Below are 24259 nucleotides of genomic sequence, written 5' to 3'. Positions count from 1 at the left end.
ATAAATAGATAGATAGGTAGATAGATGGATAGATAGATATACACAACATCTTCTTTGTCCATCCATCTGTTTATGGACACTTAGGTTGCTTCCATATCTTGGCAATTGTAAATAGTCCTGCTATGAACATTGAGGTGCACATTATCTTTACAGATTAGTATTTTCATTTTCTTCTGATCTATACCCAGGAGTGGAATTGCTGGATCATATGGTAATTCTATTTTTAGTTTTTTGAGGAACCTCCATAATGTTTTCCATAGTGGCTGCACCAATTTACATTCCCACCAACAGTGTACAAGGGTTCCCTTTTCTCCACATCCTCACCAACATTTGTTATTTGTAGACTTTTTGATGATAGCCATTCTGACAGGTGTGAGGTGGTATCTTATTGTGGAGAAACTAGTATTTTCTTTTGTCCTCTCTGAGCAAGCAGAAGCAGCCATGGGCACATGACAATGTGCTAAGGCTTTTCTCCTTGCAGGTCTGTCAGGTTTTGCTTCATCTATTTTGCAGATCTCTTATTAGGTGCATGAATATTTACACCAGTGGGTGTAAAGTGGTATCTCATTGTTTTGATTTGCATTTTCCTAATGCCTAATGATGTTGAACATCTTTTGTATGCTTGTTGGCCATTTGCGTGTCTTCTTTAGAGAAATGTCTCTTCAGATGTTTTGCCCATTTTTAAGTTGGGTTATTTTTCTTTTTACTGTTGAGCTGTAAGAGTACTCCGTACACTCTGAATACTAGTCCCTTATCAATATTTCCAAATATTTTCTTCCATTTGGAGAGTCGTCTTGTTACTTTCTTGATGGTGTCCTTTAAAGTATAAAAGAGTTTAATTTTGATGAAATCCTATTTATCTATTTTTCCTTTTGTTGCTTTTGCTGTTGGAATCATATCTAATCCAAGGTCATGAAGATTTGCCCCTATGTTTTCTTCTAAGAGTTTTATAGTTTTAGCTCTTACATTTAAGTCTTTGATTCATTCTGAGTTAGTTTTTATACATGGCGTGAGGTAAAGGTCCAACTTCATTCTTTTGCATGTGGCTATTCAGTTGTTCCAAAACAATTTGTTGAAAAGACTATTTTCCCCCCATTGAATTGTCTTGGCATCCTTTGAAAAATCAATTGATCACAAATGTGTGGGTTTATTTCTGGACTCTCAATTCCATTCCATTGATCTATATGTCTGTCTTTATGCCAGTACCACACAGTTAATTACTGTAACATTTTAGGAAGTTTTGAAATTGTCATGTGTGAGTCTTCCAACTTTGTTCTTATTTTTAAGGATTGTTTTGGCTTATTCAGTCTCCCTTGTGATTCCATATAAGTTTTAGGATCAGCTTGTCGCTTAATTCAAGGGAAAATATAGCCAACTGGGATTTTGATAAATTGCACTGAATCTGTGCCTCACTCTGGGGAATTCTGTATTTTAATAATCACTATTCCAACCAATGAACACAGGATGTCTTATCATTTATATAGGTCTTCTTTAACTTCTTTCAATGATGTTTTGTAGTTTTCAGTGAACAAATGTTGTAGTTCTTTTATTTAATTTATTCCTAAGTATTTTATTCTTTTTTACACTACTGTAAATGGAAATTTCCCCTTAATTCTCTTTTTCAACTGTTAACTGCTTGTATATAGAAACACATTTTTTTGTATATTGATCTTAGTATCCTATAACTTTACTAAATGTATTTGTTAGCTTGAATAGTTTTTAGTGGATTTCTTAGGATTTTCTATATATAAGGTCATGTCATTAGCAAATAGAAGTAGTTTTACTTCTTCCTTTCCAACCTTTATGCTTTTTATTCATTTTCTGTTATTAATTGATCAGGCTAGAAACTCCAGTATAATATTAAATAGAGATGATTAGAATGGACATCTTTTTCTTGTTTCTAATCTAAGGGGAAAAGTTTTAGTCTTTCATCATTAAGTATGATGTTAGCTGTGGTTTTTCATAGATGCCCTTTGTCAGGTTGAGGAACTTCCCTTCTATTCCGAGTTGGTGAATGTTTTTATCATGAAGCGTTGTTGAATACTGTCAAATGATTTTTATGCATCAATGAGATAATCACGTGAGTTTTTCCTTCATTCTATTAATTAGGTATATCACATTCATGGATTTTAATATGTTGAACCAACCTTGCATTCTGGTATAAATCCCACTTGATCGTGATGTATAATCCTCTTAAGATGCTTTTGAATTTGTTTTGCTAGCATTTTGTTGAGGATTTTTCACATCAATATTCATAAGGGATGTGAATCTGTAGTTTTCTTGTAGTGCCTTATCAGCATACTACTGACCTCATAGAATGACTTAGGAAGTGTTCCCTCCTCTTCAATTTTTTGGAAGAGTTTAACCAGGGTTTTATTAATTCTTCTTTAAATGTTTGGTAGATTTCACCAGTGAAGCTGTCTGGTCCTGTGTTTTTTATATGTTGCTTAGCTGGATTTGCTAGTGGCTTTTATTGTTTGTTTGTTTAAAGATTTTGTGTCTATATTCATAAGGAATATTGGTCTGTAGTTTTTTGTGGTGTCTCTCTCATGTTTTGGTATCAAGATTTTGGTATCTATGAGGTTTTGGCCTCATGGAATGAGTTGAGATGTTTTGCCTCCTCTTCAATTTTTCTGGGAAATTCTGTGAATGATTGGTATTAATTCTTCTTTAAACATTTCGTAGAATTCACCAGTTATCTTGTTCTAGGCTTTTATATGTGGGAAGTTTTAAAATTGATTATTCAATCTTTTTACTTGTTATATCTATTCAGTTTTTTCCATTATTTATTGTCAGTTTCGGCAGTTTGTGTCTTTCTAGAAATATGTCTATTCCATTTAATGTGTCTAATTTGTTCACATACAATTGTTCATAGTATTCTTTTATAGTCATTTTTATCTGTGTAATGTCAGTAGTAATGCCCCCTTTTAATATCTGATTTTAATAATTTGAATCTTCTCTGTCTTTTGTCTTATCTATGCCATGAATTCTAGCCACATTGACCTCCTCGGACTTAGAGGTCCATCTCTTTAATTCAAGGAATTGGCTTAGATTCCACAACCCTGCTCCATGACCTGAAGTTGTTCTCAAGGCAGTAAGACAGGGCAGATGTAGGTCTTACCAAGTTTGTTTCTCATCTCTTAGGGATCAGTATTTTTTATTACTTGATACCTAGTGTCTTGAACCCCCTTGTTTCATATTCTGAGGTTCTTTTTTCAGTTGTTCAGGTGGGAGATTAAATATGGTCTACCTTGGCCAGAAGTGGAAGTCTCATGTCTCATTGCTTACAATTACTTGGTGCCAGCACAGGGCAAATATTCATTACAACAGTAGGTCAAAATCTTTGTAGAGGATTTTGTTTACTATATGGCACATAGGGCTTTAACTGTAGGGTCATCTGTTACCTCTTGTAATATGAATATTTGTATTAGGATAGCCTAGTCTTTTGTCTCAGCTGTGATTTAACAGTTGGAGTTTCAGATAAGATATTTTTCTCATTAACTTTAGTAATACAGTGTTTTACTTTATTGTAAGTGGGGAAAGTAGAAGAAACGGTTTTAGGCTCTGAATCCACAAAGTGAAATATTGTGAGCACCATTGGTGTAATGAACACATTTCTTAGTGGGGGTGGGAAGTATGAAAGCAGGGAAGGAGAAGTGAAAATCCTCCTTTCAAATCCTATATGGCAAACTCTCATTTTTTTTCATGTATCATGGGTCATAGAACTCTAGACTAAGAAGAAATCTTTCCAATCATTACATCCTATTCTCCTACTAGACCTCTTATGACTTTAAATAGCTAGGAAAGATGGTTAAAATAGACTTCTCCAAGGGAGAGAAGTGGATGAAAAAAGTAGTTGGAAGGGTGGTAGGGCCTGGTCTATACAATGCCTAAGATCCCTTGTAGTTCTAAACCCAATTCCAGAGTATCAACTCTATACAAACTAAGAGTCAAGTGTAGTTTTCTAAGGTGTTAAGGAACCAAACTGGAATCCTTGACAACTAAAAGGTTGACCTATTGTCATTGTCGTGCTCCCACCAAAAGACCTGGTAGTCTTGCAAAAAAAGTTTTTTGCAGTTTCTGTACCTTATATGCGTTATATCTACTGTGTAATTAATGTGAGATATTTAGCTATAATTCTAAGTACTGTCTAAGCACCACCACCAATACTGCCTGTCTTCCTAGAATGAGCATATTCTTAATATAAAGAGGAAAAGAAAACATAATAAAAAGGCAGGGTCAGAAAGATGGTTCCTAAACTGCTTCTGAGAAAGTTAAAATAAAACAATAACAAAAATCTGAGCATGGACATATTTTCAATGGCCAATATGCATTCAATTCCCTGAAAATGATGCAGAAAGTACAAAAATGTTGAAAAACTTCTTGGGAGTTACAAGTGTGGAAATACAGAATGAACTGTGGGCATCACATTTTTCTGTAGATGTTTAAGAATCTGCTTCCCATTTCAATATTTCCTTGCTCCTTTTGTTATTGAAATGATATTTCAGGTTACTGCCAGTGCAATAGAATACTCTATAACGCATATTCTGAGATTGAAAAGTCAAATCATTAGCAAAATGAAAAGGCAACCTACTGAATGGGAGAAAATATTTGTAAAGCATATAACTGATATGGGATTTGTATCCAAAATATATAAAGAACTATATAACTCAATAACAAAAATACAAAACAAAACAAAAACAACCCCAAACAATCTGATTTAAAAAATGAGCAGAGGATATGAATAGACATTTTCCCAAAAAAAGACACACAGATAGTCAATAGGTACATGAAAATATGCTCAACATTACTAATCATCAGGGAAATGCAGATCGAAACCAAAATGAGATATCACCTCACACCTGTCAGAATGGCCATCATCAAAAAGACAAGAAATAACAAGTGCTGGTAAGGGTGGAGAAAAGAGAACCTTAGTTCACTGTTGGTGGAAATGTAAATTGGTGCAGCCACTATGGAAAAAAGTATAGAGGTTCCTCAAAAAATTAAAGGTAAAACTACCACATGACCGAGCAGTTCCACTTCCGAGTATTTGTCTTAAAAAAAAAACACTAATTTGAAAAGACACATGCACCCCTATGTTCATTGCAGCATTATTTACAATAGTCAAGGTATGAAAACAACCTAAGTGTCCATCAGTGGGTGAATGGATAAAGAAGGTGTGGTACATATGTACAATGGAATATTACTCAGCCATAAAAAGAATAAAATCTTGCCATTTGCAGCAACATGGATGGGCCTTGAGGGCATTATGCCAAGTGAAGTCAGACAGAGAGAGACAAGTGCCATATGATCTCACTTACATGTGGAATCTGCAAAAACAAATGAACAAACAAAGTCCATAGATACAGAAAACAAAAAGGTGGTTGTCAGGGGGAGGGGGGATGGGTGAAATAAGTGAAGGGGGTCAAGAGGTACAAATTTCCAGTTATAAAATATATAAATCATGGGGATTTAATGTACAGCATGGTGACTATAATCAATAATATCGTAGTGTATATTTGAAAGTTGCTAAGAGAATAAATCTTAAAAGTTCTCATGGCAAGAAAAATATTTTTTGTAACCTTGTATGGTGACAGATGGTGACAGACTTATTGTGGTGATCATTTTGCAGTGTATACAAATATTGAATCATTACATTGTACACCTGAAACTACCAGTTTTATATGTCAATTATACCTCAATTAAAAAAAGAAAAAAAAAACAAACAAGAAAGGTCAAGGAGGGGATTGTTTCTATTTCAGTTCTATGGACCCAAATGTTTAAGTTAAATCAGTGGTATTCTCTGAAATTCTCAGGACTTTAAAAAGTTTCCCCCATTTATATAGCACAGCACTGATGTTACTGACAAATTCCAATGTAGTATGCAACAGTGGTTCCTAATTGCTTTAGCGTTTATCATGCACAAGAGACAGGAGGGAAGTTGTCTCATTTTGTACAGCTCAGTTGCATTTCTTATCTCCAAAGTACGCGTAAGCAGCGAACTGGGACTTAAGGTAGCTGCCTGAAAACCAGCATCCGTTAAAATGCCTGTCTTGGAGGGAAAATGTATTGGTTTTTCTAAAACAGAATACAGTTGAGCCTCATTCTGTGCCTTAATTTTGCATGATTTCTCTTTTGCACATTTTATAAATTAGGGGCCCTGATCTGGTTTACCATATTTTCATACTCACATTTTCCAGGTTCTGCCTTTGAGCATTTTTGTTCTCAAAACATTTTAAAAAGCATTTTGGTGCATTTCCAAGATGCCCTTTGGGGTCAGTTACCACCTAGTAATATTTTTCTAAGCAGTCACTGAAGGTGCTTAACTTGTGTATACTTAGGCATGTTTTACCTGACAAGTCTTCTGAATAGGTTTTATGCTTTAAAGAAACAGTACCCCTTCACATTGTACAGTGAGCACGTGGCTGCTATGTATGTGATTAGAGGAGTGGAGAAGCTGAAGTTCTGTTCACATACTCTTCAACACAGAGCTTTCCAGCTGGCAAGTTCTGCTGATAGTCAAAGCAGCCACACTGACTATGCCTACTATTGCAGGAATTCAAGTTCCATTAAGATGTGAATCAGCAAGTGAGTATACAATGATTATACAGACTGAAAAGCACAGATGTGCCTATCTGTCTTTGAGGGGCTGTTTGGGATGAAAAAAATATATTTGGGCTATGCCTTGGCAAATATAGATTGCCTACCTTGAAGAGAGGAGAGATAGATCTATCCATATATATAGATATAGATAGATAAATAGATATATTAAATCTGTAAAGTGTGTGTATATGTATTTATATATACATATGTGTATGTGTGTACACATACATGTACACATATACACATTTTAATTACAGATTTTAAGATGATCTCTGTTGTGGACACTTTCTAATGATAAAGGCAGTCTAACTAATACATTCCCACTGTGATATTCTTTTACACACAACTTCTTAGGTGCATCAAGTAAACTCAAGCTGTATAATGAACTCAATTGTCCACAAACATACAATCCATGAAGCTCGTGGCTTATGCACATGATGTGGGAACTGCTTCCTACTCTGTGGCCCATCTGACTCCACTGATCCCTCCCCCATTTCCCCGTTGATCCTTGAGCAAGCATGGGTCCCAAAGTCTTATTACACTGCCCTTCTCTGTGGCAAGGGCGATTTGGTAAAGGAAGGAATCGGGGATGCAATCATTTGTCTAGTGTTCCTTTAAACCTTTGGCTTCTGATTAGGCTGACAATACAATTTACTAATATATTCTTGACATTCAATCCATTCATCAATGCAGAAATGTTTGCTGTCTGTTCATTGGTGAATTTTCCATGTACTCATATTTATCTTCCCAGGGGTTAAAAATAAGTAAATATAAAGGGAGTCATTTAAAGGGCAAGAGTAAGTGGCAAGAGAAGGAGACAAAAGAAAACTGTAACTGATTACCTGAAACCTTATTGAGTAGTCCCTTCTACTTGGGATTCACACATTATCAGGATTGACATGAAAACTCAGGTTAAGTTCTATACCAGGGACTTCCCTGGTGGTCCAGTGATTAAGACCCTGTGCTTCCACTGCAGGGGGCACGGGTTCGAACCCTGGTCATGGAACTAAGGTCCCACATGCCACGCAGTATAACCTCCACTTTTGGAGAATCAAGACTTGGGAGATATTAACTCTATTAAAAAGCCTCAAGTTTCTAGGCATAGTAACTTTAACCCAAACCCTCAGTTATCCCAACTGCTTTATTCTGAAAAATGCAGTCAATCCTACCATGGAGCAGAAAAATATATTTATAATGAAGTAGTAGAGATAACACTATTAAGAAAAAATGAGTCTCCACACAAATAACTTTCATGAACACATTTATTGCGAGTAGCTCTATGGAAAGGCAAGTCGGATATATATATAAACACTATACAGAGTTGCACGTTTGTCTCCCAAAACTGCAAATGAGATGTTTACAAAGAAAAAAGAATATAAGAGTATTTACAAAGGAAGACAAAGCCAGAGCAACTCAAAGCAGATCTGTGAAGCAGAAATAGCAAATGTAATGAACTGTTGGAACTGTAAAGTTTTAGATTTTACTGACCAAGTGACTATGTCTGATACCAAATGAAATGTAGACGTCACAAAAAATCGTTCCATCATTGGTTTTTCTTAACAGCAGCATAAACTGGTAGCTGGACGGTAAGTGATATATTGGTACACATATTCTAAAAAGATTCTTCCATCACAATACTGAATAAATTAGTTGTGTCTGTAAACTAAGAAGTAGCGTCAAAAGATTGCATATTTGTTATGCTGTACCTGTGACTATTTGTACCTGTTACTATTTGTACTGTTGTGTATGAGGTTTCCCATTCATTTATTCAGCAGTGTCACATCTGTGCTGTACCCTGTCTGCTGGCAGCCTCTGAACCTAATATGCAAATAAAGCAATACAGCATTTTCCCCCAAATAATCTTTTCATTCCACAATTCTGAACGATTATGACTTAACTTACTTGAAAATAAAATGGTGACAGAAGGCTTGAGAAAAGGCTGCCTAAAGACGCATTGTTACCATAATGAACAAAAGCCACACTGAATTCTTTGATTAGGTTGGAAAAAGAGAAGAGTCTGAAGGAACTGATGAAACTGATACCCTAGCAGTGACCAGTAACTGGAGTAGTGATTGGTACTGCAGCCTTATCCTCTCCTCAGCACCACTCACAAGGGAACAAACAGTAAAGAGCCCCCCCCCATCCCTTTGGTTGGTAGGCAAGGAAAAATCATAGACGTCAACTCGGTTCTTCGGAAAAGTTAGTGTAGCAACACATGTACTATAAGCCTGCTTGAAGATAGAAGTACACGTTCAAAGACATCAAAACCAAGTGGCGAAAAACTTCTGGTAAATGTTATACTATTTCAAAGTTGCACATTAAATGCAAAGCAATTTTTTTAAACAGAGTTACGCACAACAGGTACATCTACAATCACATGTACACAAAAGGTGTGCACACACGTTAGCACTCACACAGTTATACAGACACTCACACCCATCTTTGATATGATGAGGTTTGCCAGTGATGGTACAAGTCGTGATTTGTGTGCCACCACGTAACAAAGCTCTAAGCAAGCTTCAAGACCTTTGTACCTATCCTCTGTGATCACCACCTGTTAGTGTCATGTTCTCAAAGGTCCAGGTTCCTAAAATCTTAATTCAGTTTCCATCAGAGGCAAGCAAAAACGGGAGGGGCGAGCTTGCTCTGATTCTTTTTTCTTTTTTTTTAATTTGGTACATCTTACATAGTCTCATTGTCCAAAGGGAAACAAGACCTTGTAAGAGGTTCCTTTTGGCTTAAGTTTTAGTCAGAATATTGATTGATATGTATACACTAATGTCTTGAATATGGGAAACTGATCTCTTTATAGGAGCCCTGGGCATAGGAGGGAAAGTATGTGTCAAGGAAAGAGCCAGAAAGGGGGGAAGAATGGAGGGTGAAAGGGGGAGGCCCAGAGTGGCAGAGAGGGTCTTTGTGAGGAAACGTTTTGAAGAACTTGGTTCTTTTAGGGGGAAAATGTAGGTTTTAAAATTTTTTAAAATTAATGAGTTTGGAAATCCTCAATTGATTTGCAAGCAGAACATCACAGTATTGTATAAGAAGAAACAGATCACCTGTTTCTCAGTTCTGCCTTTATAACATTGGAAATGTTCAATCACAGTATCAGTTTAGTTAACATTTAATGTGGACAGAATGTTGCAGTTTTGTTAATGAGCAAAACTGAGATAATCTGCCCTTTGGTGCTGCCTTTAAAATATTAGAAATGTCCCATCAAGGTATCAGTTCAGTTCATGTTTAATTCCTTGATCAAGAAAAGTTTTGTGTATATACTACTCAGAAAAAAAAGATTCCAGATCATACCTACCTTCTCAGGAACATACCTTTCTTCTTTATCTCCTCTTATTTCAAAGGTTTTCAACTTCAAAACTTAATCTAAGTATTATACATTAGTAAAATGGGTATTGGCCAAATTTACACATATGTAAATAACATTTTTTTTTAAAAGAGGAAATGAGTTATGAGATGCTCACTTTTATAGTATTTGTTTCCTTTCAAAAAGACAGATTGGGGAGGGAAGCCAGAAAACAAAAAGAAAATACAGTGGGAATTTCTTAATTCAAAATCACTGGATCTATAAGGCAGCAGTACGAATGATCTGTTGTAGGATCATTCAACTGACAGCATCCACTTGTAGGCTTTTAGAAATTCAGGTTGCTTTCTATTCAGAAGCCTGTTATTTCTCTTTCTTTTAGGCAGATCTGGAGTAGACAAAGATGAAATTCCATAAGCATCACTTTTCTTCTAAAATGTGTTTTTGTGGCAATGTAATCACTCTAGGAAAAAAAATGACAGAATAAAAGTTACTTTCAGAATTAAAGTGTGAAGCGCTTTTACCCACACCCTATTCTAAAACAAAACAAAACGAAATCGAACTAGTAGTTTTGGGGAGCCATATTGAGGAGACTGCCTTTGCACGGACATGCGTAACGAAGCTGGCTGCCTGTGACGTTTGAAACGCCAGCACAAGCCCAGCAAAGGCCAGCAAAGGCGCAAGGGCACTTACTCCTTTTGCCCCCAGGCTCCACTCTGACTTTTCTGGTGGATAGCAGCTTTGTCAATCAATGTGCATGCACTGCTCTACTTTCTCCCAGTGGGGCCAGCAAGTGAGCCTGGCATTGGGCAAAGAGAAATTTTTTCTTCTCCTACATGCTTGATTATGCCTTCATCAAATTATGTGGCACGAGTCAAAGGCTTTAAGCATAGACTTGGTGCTAGTCTCCAGATTCAATCACTAAATTTTGTCTAGAAGAGCAAAATCACACCTGTAAAGGAGATATGACTGAAATCTCCATCTGTCTAACAAAAAGAAGTCTGGTATTACTCTCTTGGCCTTCTGCTTATTGAGAGGGTACATAATCGGGAGTGGGGCAGAGGAAGGGTGTCTAGTACATTGAAGAAGGTGCTGAACTGGAGAAGGGATGGGGATAAAATGGTCAGCAAATTGATTATGGGATGTGAGTGTTAATTTAAGATCAGGTCACATCAAAGAACCAAATATTCTATTTCATTATAGCCAATGTAAAAAAATCCATGGAACACACACACCCCGCCCCCGCCCCCCCCCCCCCAGAGTAGGCTTCAAGTACAAGATCTTGCATTAAACCAGCAGTATACGTTTTAACTATTCATTCTTTCATCAGAGGTTTTAAAAATGTAACAACTTGCATCTGGATGAAGCATCAAAGCTCTCCATTCCCCTCGCACCTACTTATGGCTATTCATCGTGATTCATTGTATAGGGCCATTCCTCCACATTAAAAGTTTTCTTTTTTTAAATTACACCTTAGATTAGTAAAGACATTAAGTTTTCTTGTCAGTAGTGGGCTTAGGAAACTTTAGATTCTATGTATCTATCAATTTTACACAGGATGAAAGGTGTGATAGCTAGAGGTTAACCACGACAGTAACAGTACATACTAGCAACTCAGTTATCCACTGCAAAATTAGGCTAGACATTGTGGAATTTTGAAGCTCCTGTCAGCTAGAGGATTTTAACAGAAATTTAAGGTTAGAAAGATATTGCAGGGGCAATATCAAAACTAAATTAGGTATTTAGTTTTCTACTTTGTTTTAATATAAAAATATGTTCATATATAGTATACTGAATGGGCTTTAAAAGAGATTTCTTACTACCCTCTATAATATACTATATTTCACAGGTATTTTTCTAGAAACATACAAACTAAGCTCCATCTAACTGCCCCATCAACATTACACTAAGCCTGAACTTAGGGGCATTTGTTGCTATTAGAGGTTTCTTTCTTCTTACTTTTTAAAAAAATGACAGGGGCTCTACTAAAAATTTGATTCATATTTCAAGTGCTTTCCTATAACACCTACACACCAGCAGTGAGTGAATGGTTGACAACATACTAAAACCTAGCAAATAATGGTGTGATTTCAAGTTTACTTTACAAAATATATTTGTCAACTCTTGATTAGCCATGCTGGTAGAAAGGAATAATGCTATCCAAAACAAGATAATCCAAAAATAATTTAATTTGCTTTTGAAATGCATTATGGGAACTTGACCCACAGATTTACCTTTATAATCCTGTTTTACTTAGGCCAATATTAAAATGAGCTTACATTCCCGGAGCACATTCCAAAGAACAGCGTAGGAAATAACCCAGAAGCTTGCTGGGTGGCAAAGGAAAGCAATTTGGGATTAAAACTCCAGCAAAAACAGTCTGCAAAATGAATCAAAGGGCTGACAGTCATATCTTAGTTCTGTTTCCTGTTCATTTTGATATCATTCCACCACCAGAAAGGTAAATGTCGATGCTTTTAAGAATGTGATCTGATTTTGATGGATTACTTCCACTTGAGATTGACAGGTTGTAAATAATTACTGTACCAGGTATTCTTACTTTCTGATTAACCAAAGATCTCTTTAATGACAAGTTAATTCCACCCCTTTTAATGGGAGGTATGCTCTTCAAGTAGTTTTTCTCCATAAGGGAGAAAACTCAATGGACTCTGGATGGGTCAAAATATTTTCCTACTCTTGGCCCCCCAAATCTGGCAGGTATCATTTTCTTCTCAAAAACAAACGCAGTAAATGTTTCTGGTTCAATTTGTCTAATGATATAAACCTAAACATTAATCTTTAGTATACTAATAAAACACACATGACTTCAATATCCCTGGAAATGTGCAGGGTGAGCCAGGAAGGCAGTTCCTCCAGGGCATTCCAGGCCTCTTCACATGAATTGCAAACATGCCTCTATTACAGCCTGAAGTCCAACACAGCAGTGGTTCCCCTGCCCAGAGAAGCCCAAATGATAACGATATATCCAGTTAGCCTCTCATTCTCTTTCTACTCTCCCCAATCTCGTGGCCTCAGTTATATTTCTAACTCCAATCTTCCTAGAACTGAAAAAAAAATTCAAGTTCTTTTGAAAATTTCTCACTGTTTATTAGTCAACATGCTAGCCATCCCCATGATCAACTGGTGATCACAAACAAGCAGGGGCAAACAAAGCATTGAAGACAAGCAAATGAAAGTAAATGAGGAGAAATGGAAGCATTTACCCCAAAGATGAGTGTATAGTAATACAGTTACATTATTTAGCTTAGCACTGCTTCTGGCTTATACACAGTTTTTTTCCCCCAATAAGAACAGATCATCACACCTTTCTGTGCCCTGTAAATATATGGGAGGATGACCCTCAAGAGCCTGATCAAAATCGAAGTGCTGTCCCTCAAGGGTGAAAACTAGCAATAATTGCTGCTAGTCTTTACACCACCAATCACAGCAGACTGTTGTCTCCTTTACAGATTAGAAGATCAAATATGCTTCTCCTCATGGCGGCAACGGTTTTGTGATGGAATACTCAAAAGAATCTGTTAAGGGAAATGGATGACGCTGGTAAACCTCCATCTCCTCAAAGGTCAGCTCAATTGTTTCACACCTGCCCTTCGCAGGCAGGCCCTGGACCACTTATGCATGTTCATTCCAGTCTTGATTATCTGGATACAAACTATCTGGGGATCAGCTACAGGATTTTCCTCGCAGGTCAGCTTCGCCACTACCTCCCAACACACACTTGGGCCACTTCACTCTGCTGCCTAGTTACTGCAGACTTAAAGAATGCAAGTTACTAGAACTCTAATATAGGCAGTCTCCGATTTACAAAAGAGACATATTCCAAGCCTCATTGTTTAGTTGAAGCTCAGAATAAATTATCCTACGGAAACAATGTTATAAATAAATGGTGGATAGGTTCCTAGGTTCACCCACACATGCCTGTATTAAACCTATGCAGGTCCTGAACTGGGAGAGGAACGATTTTGACTGCACCCAATGGTCACTTATAACATCATTTCTGTGGGGAGATCTGTTTGAAGTTTCAATATGAGGCTCCAGGAAAAGATCTCTTCTAGCCATGGCAATAAGAATAGGGTCCCCTAAATTCAAGCAGCTAAAATAGCTGGGGGCAGGGTGGCAGGAGAAACTATGGTCAGAGCTGCAGCCACAACAAGGAGTCCTTCATAGGAGGTGGCAGGTTTGCGTGTGAGGACAGTGTTGATATGCCTTCCAGACCAGAGGCACAACTTATGAAGAGGCAGGAGTTAAACACCACACTTATTGGTCAGACCTTCAAGGGCACCGTGGGTGCACACGTGAATCATTTTTAAGGTGAATTTAGAGGTAGTCTTCGTGGATATTCTCTCTGAGTTTCAAGTCTACAAGTAGCAAATTAGTAATCATAGGCCAATTATATAAATTGTGAAAACTAGCTCAAGTGACTACAGTTTATGGGGAATTGGATATTCAGTAAATCCAGAAGGTCTGGCTAGCATCAGACATATTGTGGTCAACCCAACCAGAAAACGGCTTTAAACACCAGCCCAGCTGCCTCTGTGCCAGCAAGTGAGAGAAGGGCAGGCAGCACAGCCCAGGACCTGCAGAACAAGAAGGCCACAAGGAAGGCTGTTCCTGCGAGCTAAGCGCAAGCAGCCTGTGAACTAGGAGTGGCAACATCTGGGGAAAGAAATCCTCCCTCTGGGGGCCTCGAGGGACTCCCAGAGCAGCCTCACCTTTACAGCTAGAGAGAGACCAGGAAAGGCATGTTTTCCTGAAATTAGGGACATAAGTTTGGCAAAGGGCACAGGAGGGTAAGACTCACATAATGCAATCAATGCAACCCTAACCAATAAGAAAGGGCATGTCAGGAAGCTAGGGAAAAAATAGCAATAATTTTCTCATTTCAATAAATAAATATTTAACTACATATTTTCCATTAATTCTAAAAGGAATTAAGTCCTCAGTCAGAAATTGTAAGGTACCCTGTAAAAGAATGCAAATTTAAACTAGGATAGAGGTCTACATTAAAGAAAATCTTTAAAAAGTCTTATTTCTCAAGTGTGCAGCCCAACATTTTCAAAAGAAGATGGAAATCTAAGACCTGTTGCTGCACAACCAATAACCAATGCAGAATTGCTAGAGAACGTATTTTCATTTCATGTGGTGAGTGCACTATCTTGGCAATTTTATCAATAGCTTTAAAATTAGCAATCTAATAGTTGTGGTAAAAACTGAGTGTGCTGTAATGTATTCATTTCATGATTATAAAAGGTAGCCTTTTTCATCTCTCATTTCTCACTCAGGACCAAGCAGTACTTTCCAGTAAATGATCCTCACCATCTTTGAGCCTGGCAGCACCTCTGAGACAAAACATACTGCAGGCTTTAATTAAGCATTTGACAAAAGCTATTTTCCAATACTGCCAATAAAATGTCTGAGCTATTTGAGCTATTTTTACATAGTCTTAAAGCATTTTCAAAAAGGTGCTAAACAAAATGAATTTAAAAACGGATTTTTTGGTCCCAAGGAGAGGATTTGATTTTCAAGGCTTCTAAAGTCTACTTTCCTGACTGCCAAAAGCAAATTTGCTTTTTAAACAAATGAAGAGCATCTCTTTCTTACAGTGCTTTTGCTTCCATCTGTGTCATTTTATTCTGTTTTTTCCCACCATGATGGTGCAGATTAAAATATCAGATTTTATACATATGGAAAAAATGGAATTGAAAGGCTTTTGGCCATAACTGGCAAACGTCAATGGATTATTCGGAAAACCACACATAGGTGACTTCAGTTAAGGAAAGGACCATTACCGGAAGTTTACTGAATGTACCCCTTTCATTCCTTTCAGTGTTTCCGTGGGATCCAAGTAGATACACACACTATTTGTGTTTGAGAGGTAAAGATGAGCAAACTCCTCCCCCAGACTGAAAACCTTCGATTCCAGTACAGGTCAAATACTTTTATTCTAAAGCTATGGCAAACAGTTCAATGTAATGAAAATGACCCAAGCTCTGGTGGATGGCTCACAGTTGTAACACTCCGAATGAATTACTTACAACGAGATTGGATACTATCAAATTCAAGAAGACTTTAAATTTTCCCAATCCTTGCCTGTATAATAATCTTTCATCAACAGGAAAATAACATATTGAACATCTGATGAAAGGGCAGTGTGGTGTTCTGGGTGGAGCACTGGGCTTGAAATCAGATGTGTGGGTTTGATTTTCTGCTCTGCCACTTACCTCTTTGGCCAGGGGGAAATTCTTAACACCAGCTTCAGTTCCAGTACCTACTGCCCCCCAGTAAAATAATGAATGTAAATATGCTTTGCCGATTATAAGGCAGTAGGCAACTGTAAGGCACTTCCTCCATCAACAAGCTGACAATTTAACAACGATCCCTTTTAAATCACATACAATATTCCTGATTTCTCCCTACACCGGTTATCCTCATCTCTATTCCAACATGAAGACTTGGGGGGGATCACTCGAAGAAGCCCGAGTTTGTTCCCCAAACAATTCCCTGCCAATGACTGAAGTGTTTTGGTTCATATTTGGTAATTAGGGGGAGGAAAAGAAAGCAAGAGGTCTTATTCGAGTTTTGATGCATGTGTGATATTCAAGTCCCAGTCCTTGTTTAAAGAAGGTCTTTTGCTAGTGAATGGCCAAAATTTTTACCTGGGAAGCATCACTCTTAAAAATGGAATGAATGCACATGGATAATGATTGCCAATAACTTTAGTTAACTTTAACTGAATGAAATCTTTAATTGTTATAAGTCAAATATATCTGCTCCAAATGACTGTCCAGTTGTTTTTTTTTTGGTGGGGATGAATGTTGCCTAAAACAAGTGACCCATCCATGGTGACTGACGTATCTCTGCTATATGGAGATTTTATTCTAGTAACGTATAATAAATAAGTCCAATACAACAAAAAATTTGCTCTCAAGCACCTATAATTTATAGCAAGAGGAGTTGGCAGTAGTACACTGAAAAGAAGCTTATATCTCCTTCATGTTAATAACACTGTCTACAATTTCAAAAGATAATTACTACAGATTTTTTTTTTTTGCTTTTTCATACCAGGTGCTGTTATAACTTTACTAATTTGGCTGGCCAATTCTCTCACCTCTCTTAGAGCTGCTCTTATCTTCCCATCTCTGGAATGGAAAAATCAGTGAATTTTTTTAACCTTAAGTCATTTCAAACTATGAATTCTATATCAGATACAGCAGTAAAAGAGGCAAAAATGCATTCGTGGGTCAGGAGTCACACTAAACCATATAAGAAACTGCATTCTCCTCCTAAATGCTAATACTTATAACCCATGTGTTTAAAATCTGAAGACTTCACACTTCTTAAATTATTTCATTTATAAAAAAGTCAAGTCCAGGTTATATTTCTGTGTGCTTCTTTCTAACTGACTTGAACAAATGGCTTTGAAGTACTTACTTATATGCAATGTGACTTGTAGGTAAATGAGATTATATATTAATTTTGTGTTATATGAAAAAAGTTGTCTCACTGCCTTACGGGCTCCCTTCATTTCGCTCAAGTTATAAACAGATCCCAACTATGAAGATCCCAACTCTGAACAAGCATGTAAGCCATTTTAATTGAAAGTAATGACTAACTGAAAAGTGGGATTTGGGGACACAGAACTTTAATTTAGCTTTGTGTTTCTAAAGGTGATAATAATAAGAACAGTAACAACAATGGTAATAGTAGTATAACAATTCATGTATAACACCTACTATGTGCCAGGAACTGTTCTAAGCATTTGCCATAGATTAAAATTACTCTGGGAGATATCTAACTCCTAATGAAGAGACTGTGCCTTTGCTCCTTTGTCAAAGCATATTTGTTATTTTCTAAGATGATCTTTTTTTTTAATGTTAGATAGGAAGGTGAAGAGAGATCAGAAATGGGTGAAAATTATTCTTTAGCTTTATAGAATCAGAATTAGCCAGCTTGTTCTTAACCCTTCACAGACAACATTCTACCATATCAATTTACATAAAGATGGTAGCAAAAGTAATTTCCTGCAATGAGTTCTTTCTACATATCCTCCCTTTTATATATCTCAGCAAATCACGTGCTTTAATCAGTCTCAGGACCAATCATTTTGGCAAGAAGCTAAGTCATCTGTTGAAACTGTCGAAACTTCAATGTTTGTTAATCCAATGACAAAATTAAAATATCTTACACTTGTAAAGTGCTTTAAAGGTCCAAAGTGCTTCCACATTCACTCTCTTGTTTTAACCTAACCACCTACCTCCCTGTGAGATACAGCCTCCTTGCTGTAGTTACTCAATAAAGTTAGGAATTTCCTCAATGAACAACACATTTAGAGAACATTAAGCCTCCAGAATAGCTACGAAGTCATTTGAAGTTATTCATAAATCAGTAACTTATGCTAAGATAATGTTAATTATTTTAGAATCTAGATAATATTTGGGAAGACAGGGTTTATTTAAGGAAGAAGAAATTTTCACTAATTTTCATCTTTGCTTAAACAAAGAGTAGTGGAAAGTATAGACAAACCTCTATGAAAACTTGTCCTTTCCAAAGTACCACAGGGACATAGACGGCTATGGAACACCCACATCAATATCATAAATGGTGTCTTCAGCAGTTAGGTTCAAACAGTAGCTTAAGACCAATTTCCAGGTGTACTTTACAGAATAAAATAGATCTGTTCTTGAAAAGCTGGTTATGAATTAAATTCTTGGAAATAGATCTGTATATTTTAAGTGCATGGTTCTAGTGGTAGTGGTGATTGTGTGTGTGTGCCTGCACGTGTACGTGTGTGTGTGTTGGGGGAAGCTCACAATTTAAAGGAGATCTGAATTGAATCCTTTGGCAAGCCAAAGCATCCTTTGGTCGTTTTAATGATCACTCTTTAATGTGTCCGTGCTGCAAACGTGAGTTTTTGTATGGCAAGTTTTCTAAAGCAGGGGGAGAAAGGGGAGGGGGCCTACACCTGCACTAAATAGGGAGCTTGTTAGGTGACTGCTGTGATCAGTCCCCAACTTGTTCTGCCTGATCAAGCACAGTGGGCAGAGATCCAATCACAAAAGCATTCCACAAAGCAAGCAAAGCAAAAATCTTCACTAAACTGACTACTGGAATGAAAACTGCTGGGGTCCATCCCTTCTCTTCCCTGGAAAAGCAGCACATTCTGGTAAAGAGGGAAGGCAGTTGAGACTATGGAGACATCATCTTCCAAAATCATTTCTTGAGAATGTCTCCAGACACCCTGATAACAACATTGCACGATGTACACGGCAGATTTACTCGAAGTCTTATTTCCAAGATCCTATTCTCTCTTACTTCTTCCTTTGGAAAAGTAACCCTTTAAAAAAAACTTCCACTCTTCCAGGGTAGGCTGCCCCTGGGGTCAGGTCTTCCTCCAGCCCTTATTATCTTGCTTACTGAATTGCCCAGAAGACGCACCAATTAGATGTTTTAAATGCTTTCTAAACCTTTCAAACAATATTCATACCCATTATAGTGTTGTCACCATACCCTCTTTGGGGGGAGTTACATGAAGAAAATGAGGCACAGCAGAGGTGACTTGCCTGTCACTGTTAGTGACAAAGAAAAGGAATGCTCAAGGTTTCTGGCAACTTATCCTGTGTAGAAACTAAGCAAATCAACACAAAAACACATTCCAGAGCCAAATACCCTCTTCTTTCAATCACCTGTTGTTCTGGATTATTTACCTTTTGTTCCCTCCAGACGTTCATGCTAACAGTTGAGATTTAACTTTCTTGGTAAATCACAGCAAACCAGCATAACAATGACTGCTTTTTAAGAAAGTAACTTTCAGAAGGAGAATGTCATCAACCCCCAAAGGTTAACAGTTGATTATTACTGCTCAATATTCGGTGCTCTTATTAAATTTCCTGCAATTAAATATGGTCATTTGTAGAAAAGCAGCTTTCACTTGTTGATCTGAAAATGAGTTGATGGGATTCAATTTACGATGTCCTGTTTGTATAAATCACTAAGCGTTAGGGAAGGATATCTGAAAGCATCCTCATGCTACATATCCTTAAGTTTGAACTACTCCTAAAATGTAGAACCAATGTTTAAATGATAATCGGTTCTTTCCGGGTAAAGAAACTTATCATTAGATTAAAACAAGTTTTTGCAACGATCACAAGGTATTGCATGATTAAAACTGAATTCTACTTTCCATGCTAAATAAGCACCAGTGAATGAAATATTAGCTCACATTTTCCTAACAATGCAGACAGAGTAGTGCATCGATCGATTCATTAAGCAATAACCATTAACTTCAGGGAAATGAATTCTAAACTCACCAACCTCTTTGGGGAGAGTCGAACTTCTCGTTGTCAGGTCTGGCAAAGTCCATTGTCACGTACGTGTCGTCGTCGTCAGAATCTTCTTGCTCTGGGGGTCTCGGCGCCCGGCCGCGGCCAGGTGATGGAGGGGGAGCGGCGGCTGCAGCGGCAGCCCCGCCGGCTCTGTTACCTCCCGCAAGGTCTGCCGATGGGTTTTGGGCTCTGGGGTTCGAGCCACCCGCAACGTCTTGGGCCCCTCTTACCACTTCGGCACCAGCAGCATTAGCAGCAGGTTGGAACCGGCTGACGGAGGCGGAGTCAGATCCCGCGGCGGCCTCGAGGCCCGCGGCGGCAGCGCCGCTGCCCGGGGCAGCGACCAGGGTGGAGGCGGCGGCTAAAGCCCGGCTCACGGCTAAGGTTGGCGCGGTTGCCGCGGCCGCGGCTAAAGAGGCGGAGAGGTCTCTCTCGAGGCTGTCGGTCGGGAAAGCAGAGACGGCGGCTCTGGCAGCTGCAAAGAAACTTTGCGAACGGCTTTGTGGGCGTCTTCTCTCGAGCTCTTCTTCCAGCAGCAGCCTCGCTACAGGTGGTGGTTCAGAGCAGCGGCTCGGGGAGAGAGAAATGTCCATACAGCACTCAGAAAATGGGTCGACCACGTAGATGCGACCTGTTTCAGCATCGTAGCGAATGGCACTGTCAGCAAAAGGCACGGCTGGTGTCATTGCTGGGTTGAAAATCACTTCAATGTAGTCACCTTCTTCCTCATTAGCACTGTTACCTGTAGCACTGGGAGGAAGAGGCGGAAGTGGCCACCTAGCACCGTCCAGAGAGAAGGGGTTGGCACCTGGAATAGCTCTTAAAAGATCTGAGAGGTCGTTTGCTGGATTTGGAAATGGCACTCCGAACTCAACATTCACGTAATTCGAAAAGGCGAACTGTCTGGGGTCGGCAATTATGCCCCACAAACCTGGCAGTCTTTGAATACAGGGAGCTGGCATATTGCTACCTCTTTTAGGGAAGTCAATCTTGATGTAGCCACTAGTGCTGTCGGCTTCTTTCTGCTCATGCGTGGGCTTTTGTGGTTTTGGCTTGATTTTATTCCCTTTTGTAATAAAAGGAAGTCGATTAGGTCTCTTAGTCTTGTTCTTGGGGGGCCCATCACCTGAACGCTTGGAAGGTGATCCCTCATCTCTAGGCTTTGAGAATGACCCCTCAACTGAAGGCTTTGAAGTTACATCTTTGGGGCCTCTGTTAGATGAGGCTTCTTTGTCTAGGCCCTTCCCCAGGAATTTTCCAGGTAACATTGGTACATACTCACTGTGGTCACTCTGCCCCAATGGGGAGCTCCGAAAAGCATTTGGCAGAGAGAAGTAGGAGCTCCAACTTTTGGAGGAAGAGCCTCCCTGAGGATTTCTGGGGTTTTTTGGAATTGCACCAGCTCCAGGAGCCATAAACATGTAGTCACTGTCACTGTCATTGTCCTTTGAGTCATCCTCTTTGTCAGGATCAGGTGCTTTTGCAGGACTTGGTGCAGGTGGTGGGCTCACCCTGGGAAACATCATCATGTACCCTCTTGAATCTTCGAAAGGTGATCGAGAGTGGCGCTTCTTTGACACAGAGACATTTTGAGGAGCCATTGGCATATAATCGCTGGAGCTTGAGAGAGGGGCAGCCACCCCTGGCCTCATTGGCACGTATGGGTCATCCTCATCTTCATCAAAAGCTCTGGCCCTGTGGGGACCCCGAGCTGCACCTTCTGGGGTCTCTGCGTCTTTAACTTCTTTGGCTTCTTTGCGTTCTTTTGTGGCTCCTCTGTCAGCACAAAAATAAAGTCGGAACCTTCCCCCAGACTTTCCTTTTCCACCAGTTGCTGCAGCTGGCGGGGGTGGAGGCAGTGAAGGCGGTGGCATTTGCTGTTGCTTGCTTTGAGTTAATTTGCCAAAGTAGGATCTTTTCTTCAGAGATTTCCCATGATCACCATTGCCTTCGGAGCCTTTCCCACTTCCTGAGCCTTTGCTCCCTCCAGAGTTCCTGCCCCTGCCTGAGCCATGGCCATCTCCGGGTCCTTGGCCACGGCCTGAGCCGTGCCCACCTCCAGCTCCCTGGCCACTGCCTGAGCCATGCCCACCTGAGGTGCCCTGGCCATCTCCTGAGCACTGGTTTCCTCCTGCACCCTGGCCCCCAGAGCCCTGGCCACTTGAGCCCTGGCTGCCACTTGAGCCCTGGCCACCTCCGGAGCCGTGCCCCCTGCCCGAGCACTGGCTTCCTCCAGAGCTCTGGCTACTGGAACCTTGGCCACTTGAACCCTGTCCACCTCCTGAGCCCCGGCCATTTCCAGAGCCCCAATTGTTCATGGGCATATAGTCGCCTCCGTTTCCTTCCTGATCCTCTTTTCCCTGAGGATTGCCTTCTTCCCCAGAGTTGCCAGAGCCGGAACCAGGTGCTTCAGAAGACAGGCAAGCTCCCTCGCTGGGGGCTTCTGCAGGGTGCGGGCCACGCACGGGGCTGGGTGCTACACGGCGAAAAAAGCTGGCTGGCACTGAAATCGCTCTCCTGGATCTCCGCGCTCTGGGCAGGTGCAGTCTTCCTCGCCTGGAGGGGGGCACAGGCTCACTGGGTGTTATGTAGCGCCTGGCGAGGAGCATCTCGTCTTCCCCATCACCGATGGCCCTGAGGTGGCAAAACTGCTCAAAGCGGGACCTTCTGAGCCAGCCGCCGGGCTCGAGCGGCAGCATGTCCAGGTGCCTCCTAGTGGACAGCAGGGTTAACAGGTGGGCGCCGATACTGATGCTGTAGCTGCGGCAGCGGGCTCTGTATTCGTCTGCACACAAGGCTCTCATCTTCTCCAAAAACAGCTCGTGCATGTTTTGGGCCACCACACAGTCATCGACCTGCATCCAGAGCTCCCCCGGACCGATGACGGTGGACCTGCCGACTTCCAAGAAGAAATACTGCTCCGAGTGCCCGCAGCGACGGATGCTCAGGAGCTGGACGACCACGCTGGCCACTTCGGTATTTAGCCTCACAAACACAACCTCCTCGTCGGTAAGACAGAGCCGGAACACGCCGCTCAGCTCTTTTCTGTGCCCCAGCCCCCTGGGTTTGACTATTACCTGCCACACATCTTTGTAGAAGGGTGGCTCCGCCGCCGCTGCAGCCGCCAGTGCGGCCGGCTCTCCATCCGGCTGCGCGCCGGGCGTGCCGCAGCGGCGGCGCTTGCTCTCGAGGATGAGGCGGCTGAGCAGCAAGTACCAGCTCTCTTGCTCCGACTCGTTCTCGGCCACCATCGCGAAGTACTCGTCCTGGGTGAAAAGAGCGATGAGGTGTCGGTACCTTGCGTCGGCTCGCTGGCTCACCGAGAAGCACTGGTACAGGGTGATCACGCGCCGCGGTGGGATGAGCGCGGGGACCGCGGCGCCAGAGGCAGCCGCCGCTGCTGCAGCCGCCGCGGCGCGGACACTGTGCCGGAACTTCCTGGCATTTTCGTAGTATTCCAGTCGAGCTGGGGCGTCGGCGGTCTCCAGTTTGAGCACGAAGTAGCGCCTGTGGCCATGCTTCTGCTTCCGCAGGTAGCCGCGTTTGCAGACTTCGTCCCCGACGGGGAGGTCCTCCTCATCGGACTCGGAGTCTGACCGGGAGCCTGTGGCCGTGGAGAGCCACATGGCTCCCGGACAAGACGACCCGGTCCCAATGAGTGCGGTCGGGGTTCCCGAGGAAAGAAGTGGGGTGGGCGCCACCGCAGCTAGAGCTGCCGCTGTTGCCGCTGCTGCAGCTCGCAGTCTCCTTGTCGCTTGGTCGCGAGCGAAGGAGCAACTCGCCATGGTGATGCACGATGGTTTTAAGGTGAGCGGGCTGAGGGGGGGGGGCTCGGGGAAGCGAGGGTTGGGGGAAGAGGCCGTTTACCCCTGTCCGCCCGCCCGCCCGCCTCGGCCCGCGCCCCCGCCCACTCCACTCGAAGCGCGCGGCGGCGGGCAAAACAACACGTGACCGCTGCCTCACGCGGCGGCCGCTGTGGCTCCGGCTACCAACACAGTGG

At 40.8% G+C, this 24259-nt stretch overlaps 1 protein-coding gene across 1 annotated transcript; it reads right to left on the bottom strand.

The window, feature by feature from the left end:
- Positions 1–20240: 20240 nt before the first annotated feature.
- Positions 20241–24044, bottom strand: IRS4 (insulin receptor substrate 4). Its single transcript, XM_030835712.1, has one exon. The coding sequence runs from the start codon at positions 24042–24044 to the stop codon at positions 20241–20243; it is 3804 nt and encodes a 1267-aa protein (XP_030691572.1).
- Between the last annotated feature and the right edge of the window lie 215 nt (positions 24045–24259).

This window comes from Globicephala melas, chromosome X (assembly GCF_963455315.2).
Source record: "Globicephala melas chromosome X, mGloMel1.2, whole genome shotgun sequence".
Lineage (NCBI taxonomy): Eukaryota > Metazoa > Chordata > Mammalia > Artiodactyla > Delphinidae > Globicephala > Globicephala melas.
Note: the sequence above shows the minus strand (reverse complement) of the source record. Positions and strands in the feature narration are given on the sequence as shown.

Excerpts from the sequence above, each read along its gene's own strand:
- IRS4 (XM_030835712.1), bottom strand. The coding sequence starts at position 24,044 with ATGGCGAGTTGCTCCTTCGCTCGCGACCAAGCGACAAGGAGACTGCGA.